Here is a 26,214-nt window from a genome sequence, read left to right as displayed (position 1 = left end):
TTCAAAAACTCTAACAAAAGAAGAATGTGGAGTCGAGTATAAACATACATATATAATTTTATAATATAAACATAAATTTATTTAGGCGTGAACAGTTTTTTTACTAGCATTTAACACCATCGCTCTAAAATGCCTTTTATTTTTCTTTAATAATTCATTTTAAAGAAAATAAACTTTTTAAATTGTTTTAGCTGCAAAAATCGAATTTAATGCTCGCTTTTATATTTGAAGGTGTCCGTCAACTCCTCGTGGACTACTTATTAATAAAGAGGAACTAACTTTTGTTTTTATACATTTTACTGTGTACTTTTTCACTATTTCCTCCTTATTTCATTTTACTGTTTCAACTGTAAAAAGAGTATAGTGCCCTTTCGTTATTTTTATGAAGACCCCTGATTCCTTTTAACGAACCAAGAAAAAAATTGTGCCCATAATGCCAAAATGATAAACAAAACACATGTCCACACATACATAAAATTCTGCTCTCACGGCGAAAACACATGCTGTTTTTTTTTTAATGTCTATTCTCTTGGTTCCGAATGTCTATTCTCTTTATTCAAATTAAATAATATTTAGACTTAAGCATATCAAATTTTTGGCGTTATCATAAACCAGTTTTCCGAAACAACATACAAGCGGTTTCATAGAAATTGTTCTCTTTTGATTCTTTCGCTGTGTTATGTTGATATCTTTTGACAACTCTCCCGGTTTCCATCTCTATTTCTTTCTCTATACTCTCTCTGTCGCTTTGAATAAAATATCACAACATATGTATGTTTAGTCGAAATTTGTAAATTTATACATGTTTGCATTCACACATATGTTTTTATGAAACATTCATGCCCCAAACATAATATATTCTAACATAATAACATAGATGTCCCAAACATTTAGTGTTAGTTTAGGAACATTACATGTTTGCACTTAAATATATTGTGTTTTAAAATTGTGCCCGAAACACATTTTGTTTATATCGGAACATATGAAAAACATATTTTTCTAAGAGTGTGACCATTTTAACCATACAGTAGTTCATTCTTACTATTTTTGGGAATCGAACGAAAATCTTCTTTTGCTTTAGTTCATATTGAACTTATGTGTACTGTCGTTGAACTTTATACCCACATTTAGTTCATAAAATTTTTGAGGAATACTTAAAAAAAAGTAAAATTTCATTAAGTTGTGGAAAATTTCGGAAAAAATAATCAAATTTAACTTCTAGCAAATAATTTTTTTCAATAAAAATAAGTTAAATTTAGCGTTAATTTAACTACGGATTTTTTTTTGTGTGAGTGTGATTAACCAACCAAATGTCGTGCGTGAGCGTGAGTCACGAAAATAACATCTTCGTGAATATGCGTGAGGAACGAATTTCGGAAAAACACGCTCACGAAAATAATCCCCCTTACAAGTTGAATTCAATTATAATTTTAGTGACATCCTAGGTGTTAAGAATTTTATAAGGTTCTCGATTTTAATCATACTCATGTTTACAGTAAAGGTGTGCACGTGACATGAAATTGTCGTGACTAACGAAAAATTTTGGTGATTCATGCGTGAGTCGTGAGTCACGCTCATGACAACAGCGTGAGTTGTCATGAGCGTGAGTGTGCGTGAGTCCTACCAAAAAATATCGTGCGTGAGTATGATTTTTCAGTCATGAGTGTGCGTGAGTAAACTATTACTCACGTGCACACCTCTAGTTTACAGTCAGGTTCTATAGGTAAAGTACTCATAAAATTATTCGTGAGTCACGATATTTTTCGTGAGTCACGACATTTAAAAGATTTTCGTGCGTGAGTACAAATTTTCTTTTCGTGAGTGTGCGTGAGTCCTACCAAAGAATATCGTACGTGAGTGTGCGTGAATAAGGTTTCTCCGTCGTGAGTGTGCCTGAGCGTGAGTAAAATATTACACACGTGTACACTAGATAACAGGTTGGCTGATAAGTCCCCGGTCTAACAAAGAAAAACACATTTTTTTGTCAAAATTCGTTTTTATTATTCAACATAGATCCCTTCAAGAGCGATACAACGATTATAACGACCTTCCAATTTTTTGATACCATTTTGGTAACGCTAACTTCCGAACGAAACAAGCTGTCGACTTGAAACTTGACACAAGTAGTTGTTATTGATGTAGGTCGGATGGTATTGCAAATGGGCCATATCGGTCCACTTTTACGTATAGCCCCCATATAAACGGACCCCCAAATTTGGCTTGAGATTGCTCTAAGAGAAGCAAATTTCATCCGATCCGGCTGAAATTTGGTACATGGTGTTAGTATATGGTCTCTAACAACCATACAAAAATTGGTCCATATCGGTCCACTTTAACGTATAGCCCCCATATAAACGGACCCCCAAATTTGGCTTGCGATTGCTCTAAGAGAAGCAAATTTCATCCGATCCGGCTGAAATTTGGTACATGGTGTTAGTATGTGGTCTCTAACAACCATGCAAAAATTGGTCCACATCGACCCATAACTATATATAGCCCCGATATAAGCCGATCCCCAAATTTGACCTCCGGAGCCTCTTAGAGGAGCAAAATTCATCCGATCCGGTTGAAATTTGGAACATGGTGTTAGAATGTGGTCTCTAACAAACACGCAAGAATTGGTCGATATCGGTCCATAATTATATATAGCCCCCATATAAATCGATCCCCAGATTTGTCCTCCGGAGCCTCTTGGAGGAGCAAAATTCATCCGATCCGGCTGAAATTTGGAACATGGTGTTAGAATGTGGTCTCTAACAAACACGCAAGAATTGGTCGATATCAGTCCATAATTATATATAGCCCTCATATAAACCGTTCCCCAGATTTGATCTCCGGAGCCTCTTGGAGGAGCAAAATTCATCCGATCCGGTTGAAATTTGCAACGTGGTGTTAGTATAAGGCCGCTAATAACCATGCCAAAATTGGCCCATATCGGTATATGGTTATATATAGCCGATCCCCAATCACACAAAAATTGGCCCATATCGGTTCATAATCATGGTTGCCACTCGAGTCAAAAATAATCTACCAAAATTTTATTTTTATAGAAAACATTGTCAAAATGTTATATCTATAGAAAATTTTGTCAAAATTTTATTTCTATAGAAAATTTTGTCAAAATTTTACTTCTATAGAAAATTTTGTCAAAATTTTATTTCTATAGAAAAATTTGCCAAAATTTTATTTCTATAGAAAATTTTATCACAATTTTATTTCTATAGAAAATTTATTTCTATAGATTTTTTTTCCAAATTTTATTTCTATAGAAACTTTAAACTTATGGGCTACGTATGGACTATGTGGTATATATTACGGTATTAGGAAGTTTTAAGATACCTTGCCATCGGCTTCAGTAGAAGTTTCTACGCAATCAATGGTGGAGGGTACATAAGCTTCGGCCTGGCCGAACTTACGGCCTTATATACTTGTTTCTTCTTCATATGGGGCGGTTTTGCCGCGCTTTCGACCTGCAAACGCTCCAATAACGCCATATAATAGTCACTGTCGATGGTTTTTCCCTTCTCAAGATAATCGATAAAAATTATTCCATGCGCATCCCAAAAAACAGAGGCCATTACTTTGCCAGCGGACTTTTGAGTCTTTCCACGCTTCGGAGACGGTTCACCGGTCGCTGTCCACTCAGCCGACTGTCGATTGGACTCAGGAGTGTAGTGATGGAGCCATGTTTCATCCATTGTCACATATCGACGGAAAAACTCGGGTGTATTACGAGTTAACAGCTGCAAACACCGCTCAGATTCATCAACACGTTGTTGTTTTTGGTCAAATGTGAGCTCGCGCGGCACCCATTTTGCACAGAGCTTCTGCATATCCAAATATTGATGAATGATATGACCAACATGTTCCTCTGATATCTTTAAGGCCTCTGCTATCTCGATCAACTTCATTTTACGGTCATTCAAAATCATTTTGTAGATTTTTTTGGTGTTTTCGTCGGTAACCACCTCTTTCGGGCGTCCACTGCGTTCACCGTCCTCCGTGCTCATTTCACCACGCTTGAATTTTGCATACCAATCAATTATTGTTGATTTCCCTGGGGCAGAGTCCGGAAGCTCATTATCAAGCCAAGTTTTTGCTTCCACCGTATTTTTCCCCTTCAGAAAACAGTATTTTATCAAAACACGAAATTCCTTTTTTTCCATTTTTTTCACAATAACAAAAGTTGTTTCACAAAAGACGCTCTATCTCACAAACTAATTGACTTACAGACGTCAAATTTTGACACGAGTCATTTGAAGGTTAGTACTATATAAAAATAATATGCATTTATTACTAGCGACGCCACCTATGTGTCAGACCGGGGACTTATCAGCCAACCTGTTAGGGTCACGAAAAAAAGTTATGCGGTCACCCCCCAGTTTTGTAGCATATTCGAAGACAATTTCAGAACACCAAAACTTTTTTTCCGTGCACCCTACGACCCCCCGAAATACAATTTATTGTGCTGTGTCGTCATTTGAAGTCCGATCGAAAAGAAACGCATATCGTTGTTCGTGTTTGATCAGGGGTTATATTTCGTGCATTGGTTATTTTTGACTCCGACGTCAAATTTGATTTTGATTTTTTTTTATTTCGCTTCGTCTACCCCTATGATACCCATTTCTGATAACCATTATAAAGATCTTAACAAAATATGAAACTTTTGCTTTTGAAGTATTTACTTATATTCATAAACAACAAAATTACAGAGATTGTCTTCGAATATGCTACAAAACTGGGGGGTGACCACATCAACTTTTTTATCCTTTAGGCCGTGACCCTATCTAGTGCATACCTCCAGTGCAAAATTCCTGGGGGTTTTATGAACTGGAAGCTGAACTTTAAGCTTATATTGAAGAAAGGGTGAGAAAAGCCAAAAGGCAATAGGGAAAATATGGTTACACCTATATGGTTAGACCTATAATTCTATATAGTGGACTGGTGACCGGCACTTCAGCATATATTGCATGCTCGTATATTGCCTTTAGCCATAATAACCACACAGTAGGCTGCACGGTTTCGTGAGATACCGCTGTGCGCAGCAAAAAGGCATAGTCACAGTTCGGTCCTCACAATAATGTCATTTAAGCGAGACGTAGTGAATAACACTTTCACGAAACCGATTTTCAAGAAGAAACTCTAATTCGCAACAGTGAGGCGTGGTGCATACAGACCCCGGGGAATAAACGTTACATATAGATTTCTTCACCGATAACTCCAAATTGGATTGACAAGTGTGTTTTTGATATAATCGATAGGCCTGGAACTTAAAATCGAACTCAATCACTGCAGTGTTTTTCAGACTGAAATTTTAACATTTACAAATTGGATGAGAAGTAATATTCCAACAAATGTTGGCATAAATATGTTATATACTCAGACCGTCAACCTGCAATGAAATCCTTGGACTCTGTGTTCTTTAACTCGAAAACGGCCATAGACTGCCGCAAATCTCTCACCGAAATGGCAAGCTCATAATGCGTGAGAAGTCTGTTACGATGGCGCATGTCCGATGGAATAATTGCAAGGGTTGCAACGACACCAAGCAAATATTGTCCCATCTTAACAAAATCCACACACTAGTGTTTTCAAGACGTTAGATATCAATCCTGATATCTCCTATAACGGGTCGATGCCTTGTAGGCGAGTTTGCAAAAACTATTGGCGTGAAGTATAATGACTACTACATGAGCAGTCATGATGCGGAGAAAAAGGAATCAATTAAACACCTCTTGTGTGAGTGTCCTGCATTTTTATAAGGCGTAAGCCCATTAATTGACATACTTAGACCGATATCTCTTTCATTCCAGGAAATTATCATCACAGGTGATTTTAACTCTAATCTGTTGAGGGAGAGGAATATAATAGATGAGTTTAATTCTTTGGGTATGATCTCTATTAATGAAAGTACCCCTACTCATTATGGGAGTACCAATAACACACTATTAGATTTGTTCCTCCTAAATACTCCAAATAAATGCGTCTGCTATGACCAACTGTCTTCGCCTCTGTTTTCTAGACATGATATGATCTTTCTCGCCTATGATTTCTCTGTGGAGGTTTCATGTGAGTCTATTACTTATAGGGATTTTAGGAATGTAGACTACAATGAACTTTTACGGTGCACCCAGGATGTGCCATGGAGAGATATTTATCACATGCCCAACGTAGACGACAAGGTAGTTTTTCTTGAACGGAACATTAATAAAATCTATGATGATGTCGTGCATGAAAGAACTCGGTGCGTACGTACAGAACAACAACCTTGGTTTTCCCACACCATAATGATTGCTATCAGGAAGAGAGATGAGGCATACGCAAGATGGCGACGATTTAAGACGTCTAGGTTACACGATGAATTTAAGATTCTTAGACGTGAGGTCGTGAAACTAGTTCGAGATGCGAAGAGTTGTTATTTTGGCAGGAAATTTAGTAGCGCTGTCAATAGTAAGCAGAAGTGGCGGCATATACGTGACATAGGTATTGGGAACGTCCGCACCGATAAATGTCAGGAAGATCCTGATGAACTCAATATGAGATTTATTGAAAATAGTGTTGCTCTTACTGATGATCGGCTACACATACCGAATTATGATATTTTTCCACACCACGAGCAAACTTTCTCGTTTCGCTGTGTTTCTCAGGATGACACATTTAGATCAATACTTGCCATAAAATCTTCCTCTAAGGGTATAGATGGTATTGACCCTCGTTTCGTAAGGATAATTCTGCCACTTATTCTACCATACATTACCCACATCTTTAACCATGTTCTAACTACTTCCACTTATCCCAGAACCTGGAAACGGGCGAAAATAATTCCTATTCCGAAGACTAAGGGCGAGTATAGGCCTATAGCCCTTTTACCATTCTTTTCGAAGGCACTTGAGAATATTGTATTTCGACAAATGAATGAGTTTATTGTGGATCATGACCTTTTAACGGATAGGCAATCAGGATTTCGTAGAGGCCGGAGCTGTACGACGGTTCTAATTGACATGGTAGAGACTATAAGGAGGGATATTGACAGAAATACACAGAAAAAAATGAAGCAAAATAAAAATCAATTATTGGCATAATTGAATGAAAAAATTATATCAAGTACCATTTTTATTAAGTCAAATACGAAAATAATTGGTTGAATGAAAAACTGTCAAAAATATCCAAATTGGCTGGTAATTGAATTCACAACACATCAATTACTATGTTCAATTGGACTAAGTGTAGAAGTTGTTGATTTAAGTATAATGTGTAATTGCCTGATAAAACTGTTTATGACGTTGCTACGTAATGAAAAAATAAATAAATACAAACAATAAAATGGCATTTATTGTTATTATTAAGAAACTTCTCAGGTATATGGTCGAATTTACCAAGCAAATAAACCGTGGCATCGGTAACGCGATTCGAAATGTTTACATTAACAACATTTTTAGCGCATCATATTTTATTTTTATCGCAGGTAAGTACCTTTATCTAAATACCAGTTCTTTGGTCAAGCGCATTTTTTGTGGAACCTACACTGAAGGAATTCTCTTCGTAAAAATGAACATTTTCATTGTGAGTCTAACGTGTCACGTGTTGGGGGAACATATAACTAGAGGTGGGCGCGTGACACGAAATTCTCGTGACACGCGTGAATCACGTGAGTCGTAAACAAAATTCAAAGCAGCTCTCGTGAATATGCGTGTATGGGACTAAAATAAATATGCCGTTCGTAAGAAATAAAATCTGTTCGTGAATGTGCGTGAATAAAATTTCGTGCGTGAGTACTGGTTTTCATTTCGTGAATGTGCGTGAGTGGGATGGGCTACCACACGTATCGTGCGTAAATAAATGCTTCGTGAATGTGCGTGAGTGTGTGAAATTTCAGTCACGCGCACACCTCTAATATTTACGAAATTCTCGTATACGTTCACGCAAACAGAACTTTTAAAGACGATTAACGATTCACAACAATTTTTAGACTCACGAAAATTCTCGTGATTTCGACTAGTAGTCGGGATCACGACGAATCACGCATATTTCACAGCATGATCTTTTTACGGAAAGTTAATGTAATATATTTAGTATATATTTCATATATTCGTAAAAAGTCGTTCGTAAATTTACAAAATTCGCTGAAAACTTTGATAAATATGTAACTGAATTCTCTCGTTGTATAAACTTACACACATCCACAATTGGACCATTCAAAAACTTGGGAAAAAGCTTTGGAATATACATATAATTACACTCTTTCTATTTTGTTTTTACGATTAGGACGTGTACACGTCACACTGGTCTATAAATGGATATAAGCGGACTGTCAAAAATATGTGGGCTATAGGAAAATGTGTTTACTTCGAAAACGGGGAGTTCGTGCTTCAATTCTTCCCACAAACAAAAGGTAAAATCATATAAATCTTTGAAATCTTTTTGAAACTTTGAAATGAATAAAGGTTTGTATTACAGAAGAGCAAGATGCCGAGAGTTCACCACTGTGGTATCACAATGGACTGAATAGTCTAAGTGAGCCTGATACTTCGGGCTGCCACATAACCTAACCGCATAGAAATGAAGAAAATTTGGAAAGCAATTCTAGCAGGTGGTACAGATAATTGAAAAACATCGTTTTCTTTGTGAGTGAGCCTGTTAAATATGTCGTTTATAACGAATATTCTGTATTTTTTTCCAAACATGTACTTCGCTGTATTTACAATTATATATATTTTTACATTTTTTTATAATGAAACGCATAAATCCGTTTTTCAGAGTGTATTTGTATACTTTTCTTAAACCAATAATGAGTATATAGTACAAAGATTATATTGATTACCATCATAATAAACACAATTACGGTAGTAATTGTACAGGTTGTAAAATTCTATAAATATTGTACTCAGTTCAATTATGGCTGTAATTGGAAAAGCTTATATACCTCAAATACTAATGTATTTGGATTGAGTACTATGTCATTTGGATATTATGACAAATTCCAATTACCTTTATACTCAACACAAATATTCCTTCATTTGAAAATAATTTTATGACAACCTTACAATTTGGGTAATTGGGTTTATGATTTTCGTTATAAGCTGAAAATCAAATACAAAAATAATTGAAATCACAATTTTTGTATTTGATTCAAGTATTCACTTTTTTCTGTGTAGGTTATGTTTTTTGTTACTCTTGGATCATTCTAAGGCATTTGACACTGTGTGTCACCAGATACTATTGGCAAAACTGAGACGATTCTTCAGATTTGACCCATCAGCCTGCTCACTTCTGTTATCCTATCTGACAGGAAGATCACAAGTGGTTCTGGCCAGTGATAGATATTCGCGGCCCATGAGTTTAGACAGAGGAGTTCCACAGGGATCTGTATTAGGTCCCTTGCTCTTCTCCATTTACATTAATGATATAGTGGATGTTTGTGAGGGTTGCGACGTACATATTTATGCGGACGATGTTCAATTGTGTTTTTCGAGTGATACTTCGAACATCCTGAGCTGTGTAGACAGAATAAATGACAATTTGAGGAAGGTTAGTCGATGGGCTATAGACAATGGATTAAGGCTTAACCCCGGGAAGACGAAGTGCTTAGTTTTGTCGCGTAGAACTTTTGACCCAGGTACATTACCTGTGATCTCTATTGACGGCTGTCAAATTGAATATGCCACAAACGCAAAGAACTTGGGAGTGACATTTGATACGAAACTGTCCTGAAATCGCCATATAGACATAACCATAGGAACTGTGTATGGTATGCTTCGGAATCTCTGGAACTTACAATATTTTATTCCTACGCACATTCGTCTACTGATTGCTAAATCATATTTACTCTCTAGGCTTACATATTGCTGCGAAATTTTTGCGAGATGTGATTATATCCATATGAGGAAAATGCAAATTTTGTTTAACGATATAACCAGATTTGTTTATGGTGTAAGGCGTTATGAAAGTATTTCTAATCATTCTACTCTACTCTGCAAAATGACTTTTATGAATCTACTGAATTTTAGATGCCTAATATTTCTACACAAAATAATTTATTCGGGTGAACCGAAATATCTTTTTCAAAGATTATGTTTTTCACGATCGTCTAGGATAAGATCAATCATTCCAATTAGGTCTCACTAGTTGGTATCTGATAGACAATTTCTGATATCTACTACTCGGCTGTGGAACAATCTTCCATCGCATTTGAGAACTATAAATAATCATCAACAATTTAAGAACAGGCTGCAAAATCATTTTTCTTTGATGACATAAGTTAATATATTATATTTACGTATGTACACTCAAAAAAAGTGAACCCTATATTTCACTAAAGCTGATTTAACTCTATTTTAGTTCATGGAATTATTACGTTTTAATAACGTTTCCCTGACGTTAATAATTTTTTGCGTACGTTAGTTAATAAAACTAAAATAGAGGAAAAAATTATACGCAAAGGAAGTATAAAGATTAACTAAATTCGGGTCTCCCACAAAATAGTTCTGAATTTCTTAAAATTTGTACAATTTACCAGTAATTAGCCCATCATGAACTTCGTATGGTACTAAAGAAATTTTTGCAATTTTTAACTCCAATTTTTTCCTTCAAACTTCGAAATTTTCTTTAACAAGTGAAAAAAATGAATTATGTCTAATAAATTTTCTTGAATTTATCGAAAATAATTTACTTAGTTTTGTGAAATCGGCGTGACATCCGCGTGTCTATTACAGTTTAGTTAACATTTTCTAAAATTAATATATTTTTTTCTAAAACTAACTAAAATTTTCTTTCCTGGTGGGTTCACTGTTTTTTCAGTGTATACAATTAATTTGACTCGCCAAATATATACATGTTTTGAGGGAATTAGATTAAGATTTAATAGATTAATATTTAATTTTAATTTTATATGTTTATTATTATTATTAATATTTTTGTTAAAAATTCTTATTATTTCAACTATTGTTACTTTTAATATTTTCATTATTGTGACACATTTTATTTTTAACTAACTTTTGTATACAGTACTATTTATAAGTTCATACTTTTTGTACTGATATGGATCAATAAAGAAAGAAAGAAAGAAAAAAGCCAATCTTAGGGGCATACAGCTCCGATTTCTGGCGGGCCTAGAAAATATTAACTTAAGCAATTTTCTTATGTTTTTCAAACAATCAGGTTGGGTCAAAAGAAGAAAATAATCGGGTGGGTAGAACTTTAAAAACAAGAAGTGCTTATACGTAATAGGTATTTTAGTTAATCTGGTATCACAATGGACTGAATAGTCTAAGTCAGCCTTAAAAACGGGTTGCCACTTAAACCTAACCTAAAGAATCTTTGTCATGTGTTCGGGGATCAAAATCCCACATGTCCATCTCTCTAACCCCACTCGCCCTTCTTGGAATTTAGTCCACATTGGTCTCAATTGCGCCATAATTTCACACTCGGCCGTCACATGTGGTGAACTTTTCTCTTATCATTGAGTGCAGCCCGATTCTGTGTTTAGCTCTTTCAAAAAGGACTTTTTCACATTACAGTGAAACCATCTAGGAAAGCTTTGAAATATTCAGAAATGTCACCAGCATTATTGACAGGAAGTAATCCACCACCAAAAAACGTTTTGGTGTTTGGGGACTGAACCCTAAACACTTTATTCTGAAATTAGTAATCTATTTTAAATATATAAAAACATGGGCCGATAGACACCATTTTCGGCACACTTCTTTATGGTTCTAAAATACCTCTAGGTTTCCAATTTCAGGCAAATCGAGTAGAAAATACGGTTTCTAGAAGCCCAAGACCCCAAATCGGGGGGGGGGGTTGGTTTATATGGGGGCTATACCAAAACATGGACCGATATAGCCCACCTTCGAACTTGACCTGCTTGGAGACAAAAAACGAGTTTGTGCAAAAATTAAACAAGATAGCTTTATTATTGAAGCCTGTAGCGTGATTACAACAGCCATCCAGACAGACGGACATCGTTATATCGTCTTAGAATTTCTCCCTGATCAAGAATATATATATTTTATATTGTCGGAATTCGATATGTTGATGTGTTACAAACGGAATGACAAACTTATTATACGCCCATCACCATTCTATGGTGGTGGGTATAAAAAACAATCATTTGATAACAAAATTACTGCTGGTGAGATTTGAACTTGTCTTTTTTTATTTTTTCATTCATACTAATAACATCCCGAAAAGTAGTTACAATGTTATGCCTTGGTGTCATATTATTTATTTCAAAATGTAAAAATTAAATAACAAGAATATAAAAAGTGTAATAAAACAAGTTGATAAGAATGAAAAGTGAAATTGGCGTTTTTATACCCTCCACCATAGGATGGGGGTATATTAACTTTGTCATTCCGTTTGTAACACATCGAAATATTGATCTAAGACCCCATAAAGTATATATATTGTGGGTCGTGGTGAAATTCTGAGTCGATCTGAGCATGTCCGTCCGTCCGTCTGTTGAAATCACGCTAACTTCCGAACGAAACAAGCTATCGACTTGAAACTTGGCACAAGTAGTTGTTATTGATGTAGGTCGGATGGTATTGTAAATGGGCCATATCGGTCCACTTTTACGTATAGCCCCCATATAAACGGACCCCCAAATTTGGCTTGCGATTGCTCTAAGAGAAGCAAATATCATCATATGGTCTCTAACAACCGTGCAAAAATTGGTCCATATCGGTCCATAATTACATATAGCCCCCATATAAACCGATCCCCCGATTTGGCTTGCGGAGCCTCTAAGAGAAGCAAATTTCAGCCGATCCGGTTGAAATTTGGTACATGGTGTTAGTATATGGTCTCTAACAACTATGCAAAAATTGGTCTACATCGGTCCATAATTACATATAGCCCCCATATAAACCGATCCCCCGATTTGGCTTGCGGAGGCTCTAAGAGAAGCAAATTTCATCCGATCGGACTAATATTTGATACATGGTGTTAGTATATGGTCTCTAATGACCATGCAAAAATTGGTCCACATCGGTGCATAATTATATATAGCCCCCATATAAACCGATCACCAGATTTGACCTCCGGAGCCTCGTGGAAGACCAAAATTAATCTGATTCAGTTGAAATTTAGTACGTGGTGTTAATATGGCCTCAAAACCCATGCAAAAATTGGTCGAAATCGGTCAATAATTATATATAGGCCCGATATAAACCGATCCCCAGATTTGACCTCCGGAGCCCCTTGGAAGAGCAAAATTCATCCGATTCGGTTGAAATTTGGTACGTGATGTTAGTATATGGTATCCAACAACCATGCATGAATTGGTTCATATCAGTCCATAATTATATATAGCCCCCATATAAACCGATCCCCAGACTTGACCTCTGGTGCCTTTGGAGAAGCAAAATTCATCCGATCTGGTTGAAATTTGGTACGTGGTGGTAGTATATGATATTTAACAACCATGCCAAAAGTGGTCCATATCAGTCCATAATCATATATAGCTCCCATATAAACCGATCCCGAGATTTGGTTTTGGAGCCTCTTGGAGGAGCAAATTTCATCCGAGTGAGTTGAAAGTTGGTACATTGTGCTAGTATATGGTCTTAACAACCATGCCTAACTAGGTCCACATCGGTCTATAGTTATATATATCCCTCAGATAAATCGATTTCCAATCACACAAAAATTGGTCCATATCAAGTTCAAGCCCCCATATAAGCGACCCCCATATTTCAATTCTGGCTCTCTACGTACCATGCAAAAGTCCATATCGATTCGTAATTATTTGTAGACGTACCTACACATACTTTTTTGTATAATATATACCACGTATGGACTAACTCACAATTTAGAAAACGATGTTAAAAAGTTTTAAGATACCACAACCCAAGTAATTCGATTGTGGATGACAGTCTTTCGTAGAAGTTTCTACGCAATCCATGGTGGAGGGTACATAAGATTCGGCCTGGCCGAACTTACGGCCGTATATACTTGTTTGTTTTTAATTTCTTCATTCAAATGAACTTCCAAGGTACAACGTTTCAACCAATGCAAAGGATCCGTCCTATGACAAGCTCACGTAAAATTCATTGGAGATGATTCTGATTTGCACTACTCCCGGATCACAAGTTGGGGATCAAAGCTACTTCTTTGGCAGCTCTTTTATTTGCTGGTAAGTTTAGTTTAAAAAAAATCTAACATGTTTTTCACCGTGGTTTCACGTAACTTTAGAAAAACGATGTTTTTTCGTGTCGAAAACAAACTTACCATGTCGAACAATAGTTTCCATTTCTGTAAAATAGAAAAAATATTAAATTAATACAGACTAACCTTAATAGTTTATGAAATTTACAAAATCGCAAAAAATCATTTTTGTTGGTATTAATTAAGCATTATTATTAGAGATTGCCCTAATATTATTTCATGATATTGTATATTCATTGTAAAAGTTAAGCTAGTACTGTACATACTCGTACACCCACCACCAAATAAATAAATAAAAGAAATCTTAAACAAAGGAAGTTTTCGATGAAAATTTTCTAATCCGAAAGAAACATTTTGTAAAGACAAAAGAAAACTTCGAGTATCTAACATTTAATTTCTGAAGGAAAAAAGTGATATTTATATGCAGAAACTTCGGAATCACCCCTTGCAGATGTCCGTCCGTTCGTTTGTGTGTCAGTTTATTATACAAATTTTGTAGTTAATTTTTCGAGTCAAGGATTAGATTGCAAATAGTAAGTGTGTTTTTCCCAGCCAACTGCATTCAAATCGATGATTTGAGTTTGGCAAAGGAAAAGATATATGCTTGCAAATTTGTTTAGTAGCCGACTATCAAAATCTTGTTTCGGGAGGTTCAAGTGTAGTTCACTTTGGGTTGAGTGAATTACCCGAATTTATTCTGATAATTGGTTGATGGTTTTGCTGCAAGTAGAGGATGCTGATGAGGAATGTGGTAATTCCGAAACGTGCGTCCATCCAACCATCTTGCAGTCTATAGGGTTTTGCCCAAATAAATTTGATAAGCATACTTTTCCTCTGATGGTTAAGCTACACTTGTAGTTTAGTCAATGCATGGTTTTAAGCTGAAATCAAAAACAATAATAATGATTGAAGAGTAAACCAACAATAACAAACAAAATGAATTGCTGTTTTATAATTAATTGTCAAAGATTCTCGAACATTATCTACTTATTTACAACCATTTTTTATAATAGAAAATAGATTAAAGCCTATGATTTACTCTGCTTACGACATTTTCAATTTATACTAAGACTCATTTTATACCCTCCACCATAGGATGGGGGTATATTAACTTTGTCATTCCATTTGTAACACATCGAAATATTGCTCTAAGACCCCATAAAGTATATATATTCTGTGTCGTGGTGAAATTCTGAGTCGATCTGAGCATGTCCGTCCGTCCGTCCGTCCGTCCGTCCGTCTGTTGAAATCACGCTAACTTCCGAACGAAACAAGCTATCGACTTGAAACTTGGCACAAGTAGTTGTTATTGATGTAGGTTGGATGGTATTGCACATGGGCCATATCGGTCCACTTTTACGTATAGCCTCCATATAAACGGACCCCCAAATTTGGCTTGCGATTGCTCTAAAAGAAGCAAATTTCATCCGATCCGGCTGAAATTTGGTACATGGTGTTAGTATGTGGTCTCTAACAACCATGCAAAAATTGGTCCACATCGGTCAATAATTATATATAGCCCCCATATAAACCGATCCCCCGATTTGGCTTGCGGAGCCTCTAAAAGAAGCAATTTTCATCCGATCCGGCTGAAATTTGGTACATGGTGTTGGTATATGTTCTCTAATGACCATGCAAAAATTGGTCCACATCGACCCATAACTATATATAGCCCCCATATAAGCCGATCCCCAGATTTGACCTCCGGAGCCTCTTGGAGGAGCAAAATTCATCCCATCCGGTTCAAATTTGGTACGTGGTGTTAGTATATGGTCTCTAACAACCATGCAAGAATTGGTCCATATCGATCCATAATTATATATAGCCCCCATATAAATCGATCCCCAGATTTGATCTCCGGAGCCTCTTGGAGGATCAAAATTCATCCGATCCGGCTGAAATTTGGAACATGGTGTTAGAATGTGGTCTCTAACAAACACGCAAGAATTGGTCGATATCGGTCCATAATTATATATAGCCCTCATATAAACCGTTCCCCATATTTGATCTCCGGAGCCTCTTGGAGGAGCAAAATTCATCCGATCCGGTTGAAATTTGCAACGTGGTGTTAGTATAAGGCCGCTAATAACCATGCCAAAATTGGTCCATATCGGTCTATAGTTATATATAGCCGATCCCCAATCACACAAAAATTGTTCCATATCGGTTCATAATCATGGTTGCCACTCGAGTCAAAAATAATCTACTAAAATTTTATTTTTATAGAAAACATTGTCAAAATGTTATTTCTATAGAAAATTTTGTCAAAATTTTATTTCTATAGAAAATTTTGTCAAAATTTTATTTCTATAGAAAATTTTGTCAAAATTTTATTTCTATAGAAAATTTTGTCAAACTTTTATTTCTATAGAAAATTTTTTCCAAATTTTATTTCTATAGAAAAGTTTGTCAAAATTTTACTTCTATAGAAAATGTTGTCAAAATTTTATTTGTATAGAAAATTTTGTCAAAATTTTATTTCTATAGAAAATTTTGCCAAAATTTTATTTCTATAGAAAATTTTATCAAAATTTTATTTCTATAGAAATTTTATTTCTATCGATTTTTTCCACATTTTACTTCTATAGAAAATGTTGTCAAAATTTTATTTTGTCAAAATTTTATTTCTATAGAAACTTTAAACTTAATTATATACGTATTTAATCGGCCTTTTCTAGTTTAATATATACCACGTATGGACTATGTGGTATATGTTACGGTATTAGGAAGTTTTAAGATACTTTGCCATCGGCTTCAGTAGAAGTTTCTACGCAATCAATGGTGGAGGGTACATAAGCTTCGGCCTGGCCGTACTTACGGCCGTATATACTTTTTTTTTTTTAATTTACACATTTATATTTATATTATATTAATTTTTTATAATTAAACTTCGAAATGTGGGTTATTAGAGATTACAGTCAGAAACAGTGCTTGATATAAACGAAACGGACTGAGCTTTTGAATAAATATTATTTTTTTATTGTAAAAATAACAATTTTGTGACAAACAAGTAAGTAAAGTCTAAAGTCGGGCGGGGCCGACTATATTATACCCTTCACCCCTATGTAGGCCAAAATTTGTGTTACCATCTCAACTACTTCACATTTGCTGGAAGCTATATAAAGAAGACAATTTTTTTACTTCTACAAAATCTCTAGAATTAAAATTTAAATCGGCTAACGCTATCCAGTTAATTGGAGGAAACTTCCATTGAAAATGTGTCTAAAATGTGTAACAGTCTACCATAACATATTTCCCCAACTCTGGTGTACGTTTATATGGGAGCTATATATAATCTGATCCGATTTTGACTAAATGTGACATTTATAGTTAGAATAATAATTCTGCTATATATGCGAAATTTCACGTAAATGGGAGTATAACTTTGGCCCCCGTGGTCATATGAGTGTAAATCGGACGGATTATATATATGGGAGCCATATCTAAATCTGAACCGATTTCAACCAAATTTGGCACAATTACCGATACTACTAAACGTACTCCTTGTGCGAAATTTGAAGCAAATCACGGCACAACCTTGGATTTTAAGGCCATATAACTTCAAATCGGACAAAAGATATATATGGGAGCTATATCTAAATCTGAATCGATTTTGACCATATTTGGCACATACAATAGTATCGTTAAAAGTACCGCTTGTGCAAAATTTGAAGTAAGTCAGGGCAAAACTCTGGCTTTTGAGACCATATAAGTCCAAATCGGGCGAAAGATATATATGTGAGCTACATCTAAATCTGAACCGATTTTAACAAAATTTGACACACTTAACAATACTATCAAACGTACCCCTTGTGCAAAATTTGAAGCAAATCACGGCAAAACTCTGGCTTTTGTGGCCATATAAGTTCAAATCGGACGAAAGATATATATGGGAGCTATATCTAAATTTGAACCGATTTCAATCAAATTTACCAAGCATTGGTAGAATGTCAATTCTACCCTCTGTGCAAAATATCACGAAGATCGGTAGTAAACTTTGGCCTCTGTGGTCATATGAGTCTAAATCGGACGAAAGCTATATCTAAATCTGAACCGATTTGGCTGATATTTTGCAAGATTTTCGAGATTCATAAAATATTTGGATGTACGGTATTTCAAGAAAATCGGTTGATAAAGACGCTAACTATGACCAAATCGGGGATAAATATATATGGCAGCTATATCTAAATCTGAACCGATTTTTTCCAAAACTAATAGTGATTGTCTCTGCCCCAAGAAATGACCCTATGCCTAATTTGAGGACGATCGGACTTCAATTGCGAGCTGTACTTTGTGCACAAAATTACATATACAGACAGACGGACGGACAGACAGACAGACAGACAGACAGACAGACAGACAGACAGACAGACGGACATCGCTAAATCGACTCAGAATTTAATTCTAAGCCGATCGGTATACTAAAAGATGGGTCTATGACCACTATTTCTTGGCGTTACATACAAATGCACAAACTTATTATACCCTGTACCACAGTAGTGGTGAAGGGTATAAAAACTGTTTTGTAACAAACAACTTTGTATAAAAGTTTGAAATTTTGGAAGGAATTCAAAAACTCTAAAGAACGTGGAGTCGAGTATAAACATACTTAAATAATTTTATAATATACACATAAATTTATTTAGGCGTGAAATGCATTTAAAACTTACGTTTTGTACTTAATTTCATTTTTATTTCATTTCATTTTCGTTCGAAAGTATTCAATGTGGAGCAGTTCAAAGTTGCGGGTAGGTCTAAAGGGTACATTGAATGATATGCTGTTAATAAGGAAGTCAGATTTAAATCTTCCGTTAATTAAATCAACCATAAAACAGATATTCAGCATGGTACGTCTACTTTCCAGTGTAGGTAATTTGATGAGCGATAGTCTTTCTTTGTAAGACGGCAAGGTTTGAGGTGTCCAGTTATTCCGACGTAAACAAAACAGTAAAAATTGTTTCTGAACAGATTCAATACGATTGCAATGAATTAGGTACTGTGGGTCCCAAATTACAGATCCATATTCCAGGATAGGACGCACAAGTGAAGTATATAGGTTTCTTGTAACAAATGGGTCAGAAAATTCCTTACTCCAGCGCTTGACAAATCCAAATGATCCATAGGCCTTATTTACAGTCATAGAAATGTGAGATCTAAAATTTAGCCTACGATCCAAAAGTATTCCAAGATCTTTAAAGGATTCAACAGTTTCAAGCGTTGTGCCATTCAAGTTATAATTCGTGTCGATATAATTTAATCTATAAAAATAGATATGCTTGCATTTCCTTATGTTCAGTTCCATCATATTTGATGAGCACCATCTGTACATGCTATTCAGATCAGATTGGAGTAAGGATTGGTCATCACTATTCCGAATCATAAAACAGTTTTCCGAAACAACATACAAGCGGTTTCACAGAAATTGCTCTCTTTTCATTCTCTCGCTGTGTTATGTTGATATCTTTCGTCAACCGTCCCGGTTTCAATCTCTATTTCTTTCTCTATATTCTCTCTCTGTCGCTCTCTGAATAAAATATCACAACATATATATGTTTACTCGAAATTTGTAAATTTATATATGTTTACATTCACACATATTATTTTTATGAAACATTCATGCCCCAAACATAATATATTCTAACATATTAACATGTGTGTCCCAAACATTTAGTGTTAGTTTAGGAACGTTACACGTTTGCACTTAAATATATTGTGTTTAAAAAATGTGTCCGAAACACATTTTGTTTATATCGGAATATATGAAAAACATATTTTTCTAACAGTGCGATAATTGAAGATTCCAAAATGAAGTCGAATGAAGGGGTTGTTATTCTGCTATTGTTTTCTTTAAGTTTCCTTAAGTTTTGAAAGGATTGAGTACTTCTTAGTACGAATACAAAAAAAAAATAAATAAAATTATTATTTTATAAGAAATTTTACTAAATTTGAGGAAACTTGGTTATAGTTCGGTTTTTGTTTATTTTTACGAATGCTTTGTTATCAGTGAATAAAATTTTCTTGTTCAATAGTAAATTCTTATACCCAGCGAAGAAAACAGTATTAGAAAAATTCCATGCCTTATTCTAGTTAATGAACTATTCCTAACTGCTTTCAGTTTACTTTTTTTACTGAAACAAGTAAATTGTATTATTTCACACAAAAATGTTACTTAATGGAAATAATATGGCTAAACTAACTTGATGAACATTTTCTCCTTTAGTTTTTTTTTTCTGGGAGTACAGTGTAAGTCGATAAAGTCATGGCATCTAACATATAGTGGACATCGGTAGCTAAAGGTTGCAAAATTTATACAACCGTTTAAATCAGGGATCCGGAGCGGTCCATTCCGCTCCTGCTCCGGAGAAAACAAATTTCGTTCCGCTCCATGCTCCTTCTTGAGAATATTATACTACACACATTGCTTTATATTGCGAATTCATTTTTATACCCCCCACCATAGGATAGGGGTATATTAACTTTGTCATTCCGTTCGTAACACATCGAAATATTGCTCTAAGACCCCATAAAGTATATATATTCTGGGTCGTGGTGAAATTCTGAGTCGATTTGAGCATGTCCGTCCGTCCGTCTGTTGAAATCACGCTAACTTCAGAACGAAACAAGCTATCGACTTGAAACTTGGCACAAGTAGTTGTTATTGATGAAGGTCGGATGGTATTGCAAATGGGCCATATGGGTCCACTTTTACGTATAGCCCCCATATAAACGGACCCCCACATTTGGTTTGCGATTGCTCTAAGAGAAGCAAATTTCATCTGATCCGGCTGAAATTTGGTACATGGTGTTAGTATATGGTCTCTAACAACCATTCAAAAATTGGTCCATAAAGGTCCACTTTTTCGTATAGCCCCCATATAAACGGACCCCCAAATTTGGCTTGCGATCGCTCTAAGAGAAGCAAATTTCATCCGATCCGGCTGAAATTTGGTACATGGTGTTAGTATATGGTCTCTAACAACCATGCATCGGTCCATAATTATATATAGCCCCCATACACGCAAAGAAAAAAAACGTTTGGAAAACGTGTACCGAAAACGTTTTTCTTTTGTTAGAGTTTTTTGAATTGCTTCGAAAAGTATACACTTTTATCACCAAAAAAATTCTTTTGTTACAAAATTTTTATTTTTTCAGTAAAAAAAGTTATTTTTGAACCAACAACACAGTCCATTTCGTTTATATCAAACACTGTTCTTTTCTAAATTTAGGTCTTTAATAAGACACATTTTACAGTTCATAGTAAAAATTTAATATAGTAGAATGTAATGTTGAAAATTTTTTCGGAATCTTCCGATCATATCTGGAATATATGTAAAAAAAAAAAATCTTTGGTCGAAGCAGGGATCGAACCCACGACCCTTGGCATGCAAGTCATACGTAGCAACCACTGCTCCACGGTGCCCAACTAAATGCATTTTTCTGTTAAATAAACTTTGTTTAATCGGCTCGTGGGCGCCGCAAGCTATGCTATATAAATATAACTTAGTTATATGGGTAATTATCTATTGATGACAATAACGGCTACATGGCTCAGTGGATAGTGTGTTGGCTTACAAATTGCATGGTCCGCGGTTCGATTCTCCGTCCAGGCGAAAGGTAAAAAAAAAAATTTTAAATTTATAAAATCGTATAATTCCTTCTACATTGTTTGTGTTACAGAAAAAGGTGCTAAGAACTAAAAAACTTCGTGGAAGTGGGAAAGATGTGAGGGAAAATGCAATTAGCCAGAAAAAAATTTTTTTGAGTTAGTCTTTATGAAATTGTTTTTACATCCTGGAAAAGAATAAACGTTTATCACAAAAAAATATACTTTTCTTCCAAATACACTTCCTTTCAACGAAAAGCAAATGGGAAACGAACTTTGTTTGTCTAAAATTTCGTTTGGGAGGAAAGAATTATTTTTTTGCGTGTATAAACCGATCCCCCGATTTGGGTTGTGGAGCCTCTAAGAGAACCAAATTTCATCCGATTCGGCTGAAATTTGGTACATGGTGTGGGTATATGTTCTCTAATGACCATGCAAAAATTGGTCCATATCGGTCCATAATTATATATAGCCCCCATATAAATCGATTCCCAGATTTGTCCTCCGGAGCCTCTTGGAGGAGCAAAATTCATCCGATACGGTTGAAATTTGGAACATGTTGTTAGAACGTGGTCTCTAACAAACACGCAAGAATTGGTCCATATCGGTCCATAATTATATATAGCCCCCATATAAACCGTTTCCCAGATTTGATCTCCGGAGCCTCTTGGAGGAGCAAAATTCATCCGATCCGGTTGAAATTTGCAACGTGGTGTTAGTATAAGGCCGCTAAAATCCATGCCAAAATTGGTCCATATCGTTCTACAGTTATATATAGCCGAACCCAATCACACAAAAATTGATCCATATCGGTTCATATTCATGGTTGCCACTCGAGCCAAAAATAAAGGGTGATACGGTCAAAATTTGGTCAATATAAACTTGACGTATTTCTTTCAATTTTGCATTTAAAAAACCTGAACACCCCTCATTTTGAAGGTGTGTATGTGTAGAATGTTGCTCCTATTTTGATTTTGGAATTCACTCTTCAGTTGTCAAAATGCCGTCCAAGCAAGAAGAGCAGCGTATCAAAATTTTGCTCGCGCATCGCGAAAATCCGAGCTACTCGCACGCAAAGCTGGCAAAATCGCTAAAAGTTGCCAAATCAACCGTTACAAATGTAATTAAAGTGTTTGGGGAACGTTTGTCGACAGCCAGGAAGTCTGGATCGGGGGGAAATCGAAAACCGGAAGCCGCTGAGACGACAAAGAGAGTTGCCGGTAGTTTCAAGCGAAACCCTAACCTCTCTCTCCGAGATGCCACAAATAAGCTCGGTGTATCGTCTACAACCGTGCATCGAGCCAAAAAACGAACCGGACTATCGACTTACAAGAAGGTAGTGACTCCAAATCGCGATGATAAACAAAATACGACGGCCAAAGCGCGATCCCGGAGGCTGTACACGACGATACTGACGAAGTTTGACTGCGTGGTAATGGACGACGAAGCCTACGTCAAAGCCGACTACAAGCAGCTTCCGGGACAGGAGTTTTATACGGCAAAAGGGAGGGGAAAGGTAGCAGATATTTTCAAGCACATAAAACTGTCAAAGTTCGCAAAGAAATATCTGGTTTGGCAAGCCATCTGTACCTGTGGCTTGAAAAGCAGCATTTTCATAGCTTCCGGGACTGTCAACCAAGAAATTTACGTGAAAGAGTGTTTGCTGCCTTTCCTGAAGAAACACGGTTGTTCCGTAATGTTTTGGCCGGATTTGGCATCTTGCCATTACGGCAAAAAGGCCATGGAGTGATACGCCGCCAACAACGTGCAGGTGGTTCCCAAGGACAAGAACCCTGCCAACACGCCAGATCTCCGCCCAATTGAGAAATACTGGGCTATTGTCAAGCGGAACCTAAAGAAGACCAAGAAACTGCTAAGGACGAGCAGCAGTTCAAGGCAAACTGGATTTCTGCGGCGAAGAAGGTGGACAAGGTGGCTGTACAAAATCTGATGGCAGTTGTCAAGCGTGAGGCCCGGCAATTCGGATTTGGAAAAGCGTAACTAATATTTTTCCTGAATTTTATACTAATTGAACTTGAAAAAGAAATTTAATTTGATTTTTTAAATAAACGATTTCACCCATTTACACGCGTTTTCCCTTGACCAAATTTTGACCGTATCACCCTTTAATCTACCAAAATTTTAGTTTTATGGAAAACATTGCCAAAATGTTATTTCTATAGAAAATTTTGTCAAAATTTTATTTCTATAGAAAATTTTGTAAAAATTTTATTTCTATAGAAATTTTTGTCAAATTTTTATTTCTATAGAAATTTTTTTCCAAATTTTACTTCTATAGAAAATGCTGTAAAAATTGTATTTCTATAGAAACTTTAAATTTAATTATATACGTATTTAATCTGCCTTTTTTAATTTAATATATACTACGTATGGACTACCTTGTAATTTAGAGGACGGTGTTAGGAAGTTTTAAGATGCCTTGTCATCGGCAAGTGTTAACACAACCCAAGTAATTCGATTGTGGATGACTGTCTTCAGTAGAAGTTTCTACGCAATCCATGGTGGAGGGTACATAAGCTTCGGCCTGGCCGAACTTACGGCCGTATATACTTGTTATTTTTAAAAACATCACAAAAGAAACCCCGTAAGGATAGTCTAAAGTCTGCCGGGGCCGATTATATTGTACTACATTTTCGATATCATCTCAAATCAAATCAAATTTGTTGGATGCTCTATATCCTGGTTTATATTCCCATTAAATCTGATCCGAATCGGACAAAATTTTCTCTAAACTTAAAATTTAAACCGGCTAATGCACGGGGACGATGTATAATATAAGGAAAGGAAAGTCTATATCCCTGCACGACATTGTAGATATACATTTTCGATACCATCTCAAATCCTTCAACTATGCCATATACAAAGGTAAATATATTTGGATACCATTTTTAGACTTCTGCAAAATCTCTAAACATCAAATTTATATTGGTTAATGTCCTAGAACGGAGCACAATGTCAATAAAAACAAGTAACACGTAAAGTCGGACGGGGCCGACTATATTATACCCTGCACCACTTTGTAGATCCAAATTTTCGATCATCCATATCAAATCCGTCAAATGTGTTGGGTGCTACATATAAATGTTTTTGTTCTCATATTCATATACAGTAGAATTCATTTATAGCGACCTCGGTTATAACGACCATCCGTTTATAACTACGGATTTTCAAAGCAAGTTTGCTTCTTAATAGTTTGTACATGCGCAAGCATTCGCTTAGAACGACACCGGTTTTAGCGACCATCTGCTTTTAACGACCAATTTGCACGTCTGCTTTGGAATGGAAATTCGGTTATAACGACGATGTAAGTTCTGTGTACTAATTTTTATTTCTTTCATTCCATTCTTTGTCGTCAGCCAAATACTAAATAAAGAAACATATACTGCGGGGAATCACAGAATTTGTTTTCGACTATCCCAAACAGAGGTGCAAATGACAAAGAAGAAATATTCAAACCAAATGTTCAAAATTTGTCATCAATAAAATTAGTTTTCCTACCACCTAATACAACGTCCGTCTTACAGCCAATGGACCAAGGGGTAATTAGATGTTTGAAAAGCAATTATCGCAAACAACTTATGCTGAAAATTATTCGCGATGCAGACAATAACACAAAAAGCACCATTACTTTGTTAGATGCAATTGACATGGTGGCCTCAGCTTGGCAAAGTGTAAAATCAACAACAATAGCTAACTCTTTCCGACATGCGGGACTACTTCCAGCCCAAAGTGTGTGCCCAGATGCAGATTTCGAAGACGAAGATGATATTCCGCTTTCGTTGCTACAGGAAACATATAAAAATATGCAACAAGTAGCCGAATATATTGACTGGGATGAGTTCGTAAATGTCGATGACAACGTCGTGACATCAGAAAAGCCTTCATTGAGAGAAATAGTGGAGAACATAAAAGAAAATGATGAAACTCACAGCGATAATGAACCAGATGACGAAGATGAGCCAATCAAAATTCCAACTAGGACAGAAACCTTGATTGCGGTGCACACATTAAAACAGTATTTACGATTTGGGGGTTCTAATATATCAGAGAGTTTATATACTTCCGTTGAAATTATTGAAAGTAATTTATTAAAAGAAATTCCTGTAAATAGAAAACAAACCACAATTCTAAACTATTTCCAATCTCAAATATACATGATAAAAAAAATATTGTGTACACTTATTTGGATACAACGACTTTCGGTTATAACGACGTATAATTTCGGTCCCTTGGCGGTCGCTATAACCGAATTCTACTGTATTTCAATCTGACTCGACCTGGGCAAACTTTATAAGACTTCTACAAAATCTATAGTGGTCCCTGCGGTGGACCACAACGTTAGTAAAAACAAGTATACACAGCAGTAAGTTCGGCCAGGCCGAATTTTAAATACCCACCACCAATCAAATATAACAGTTACTTTT

At 35.8% G+C, this 26,214-nt stretch overlaps 1 protein-coding gene across 1 annotated transcript in view; it reads right to left on the bottom strand.

Moving 5' to 3' along the window:
- The window catches only part of stet (rhomboid serine protease stem cell tumor), a 306,917-nt gene that overhangs the window by 226,325 nt on the left and 54,378 nt on the right, over window positions 1-26,214 (bottom strand). Inside the window, exon 4 of the mRNA XM_075306295.1 lies at window positions 14,230-14,253. Coding sequence (XP_075162410.1) covers window positions 14,230-14,253 — 24 coding nt within the window. The remainder of the gene's footprint in view (window positions 1-14,229; window positions 14,254-26,214) is intronic.

Source organism: Haematobia irritans, chromosome 4, assembly GCF_050003625.1.
Source record: "Haematobia irritans isolate KBUSLIRL chromosome 4, ASM5000362v1, whole genome shotgun sequence".
Taxonomy (NCBI): domain Eukaryota; kingdom Metazoa; phylum Arthropoda; class Insecta; order Diptera; family Muscidae; genus Haematobia; species Haematobia irritans.
Note: the sequence above shows the minus strand (reverse complement) of the source record. Positions and strands in the feature narration are given on the sequence as shown.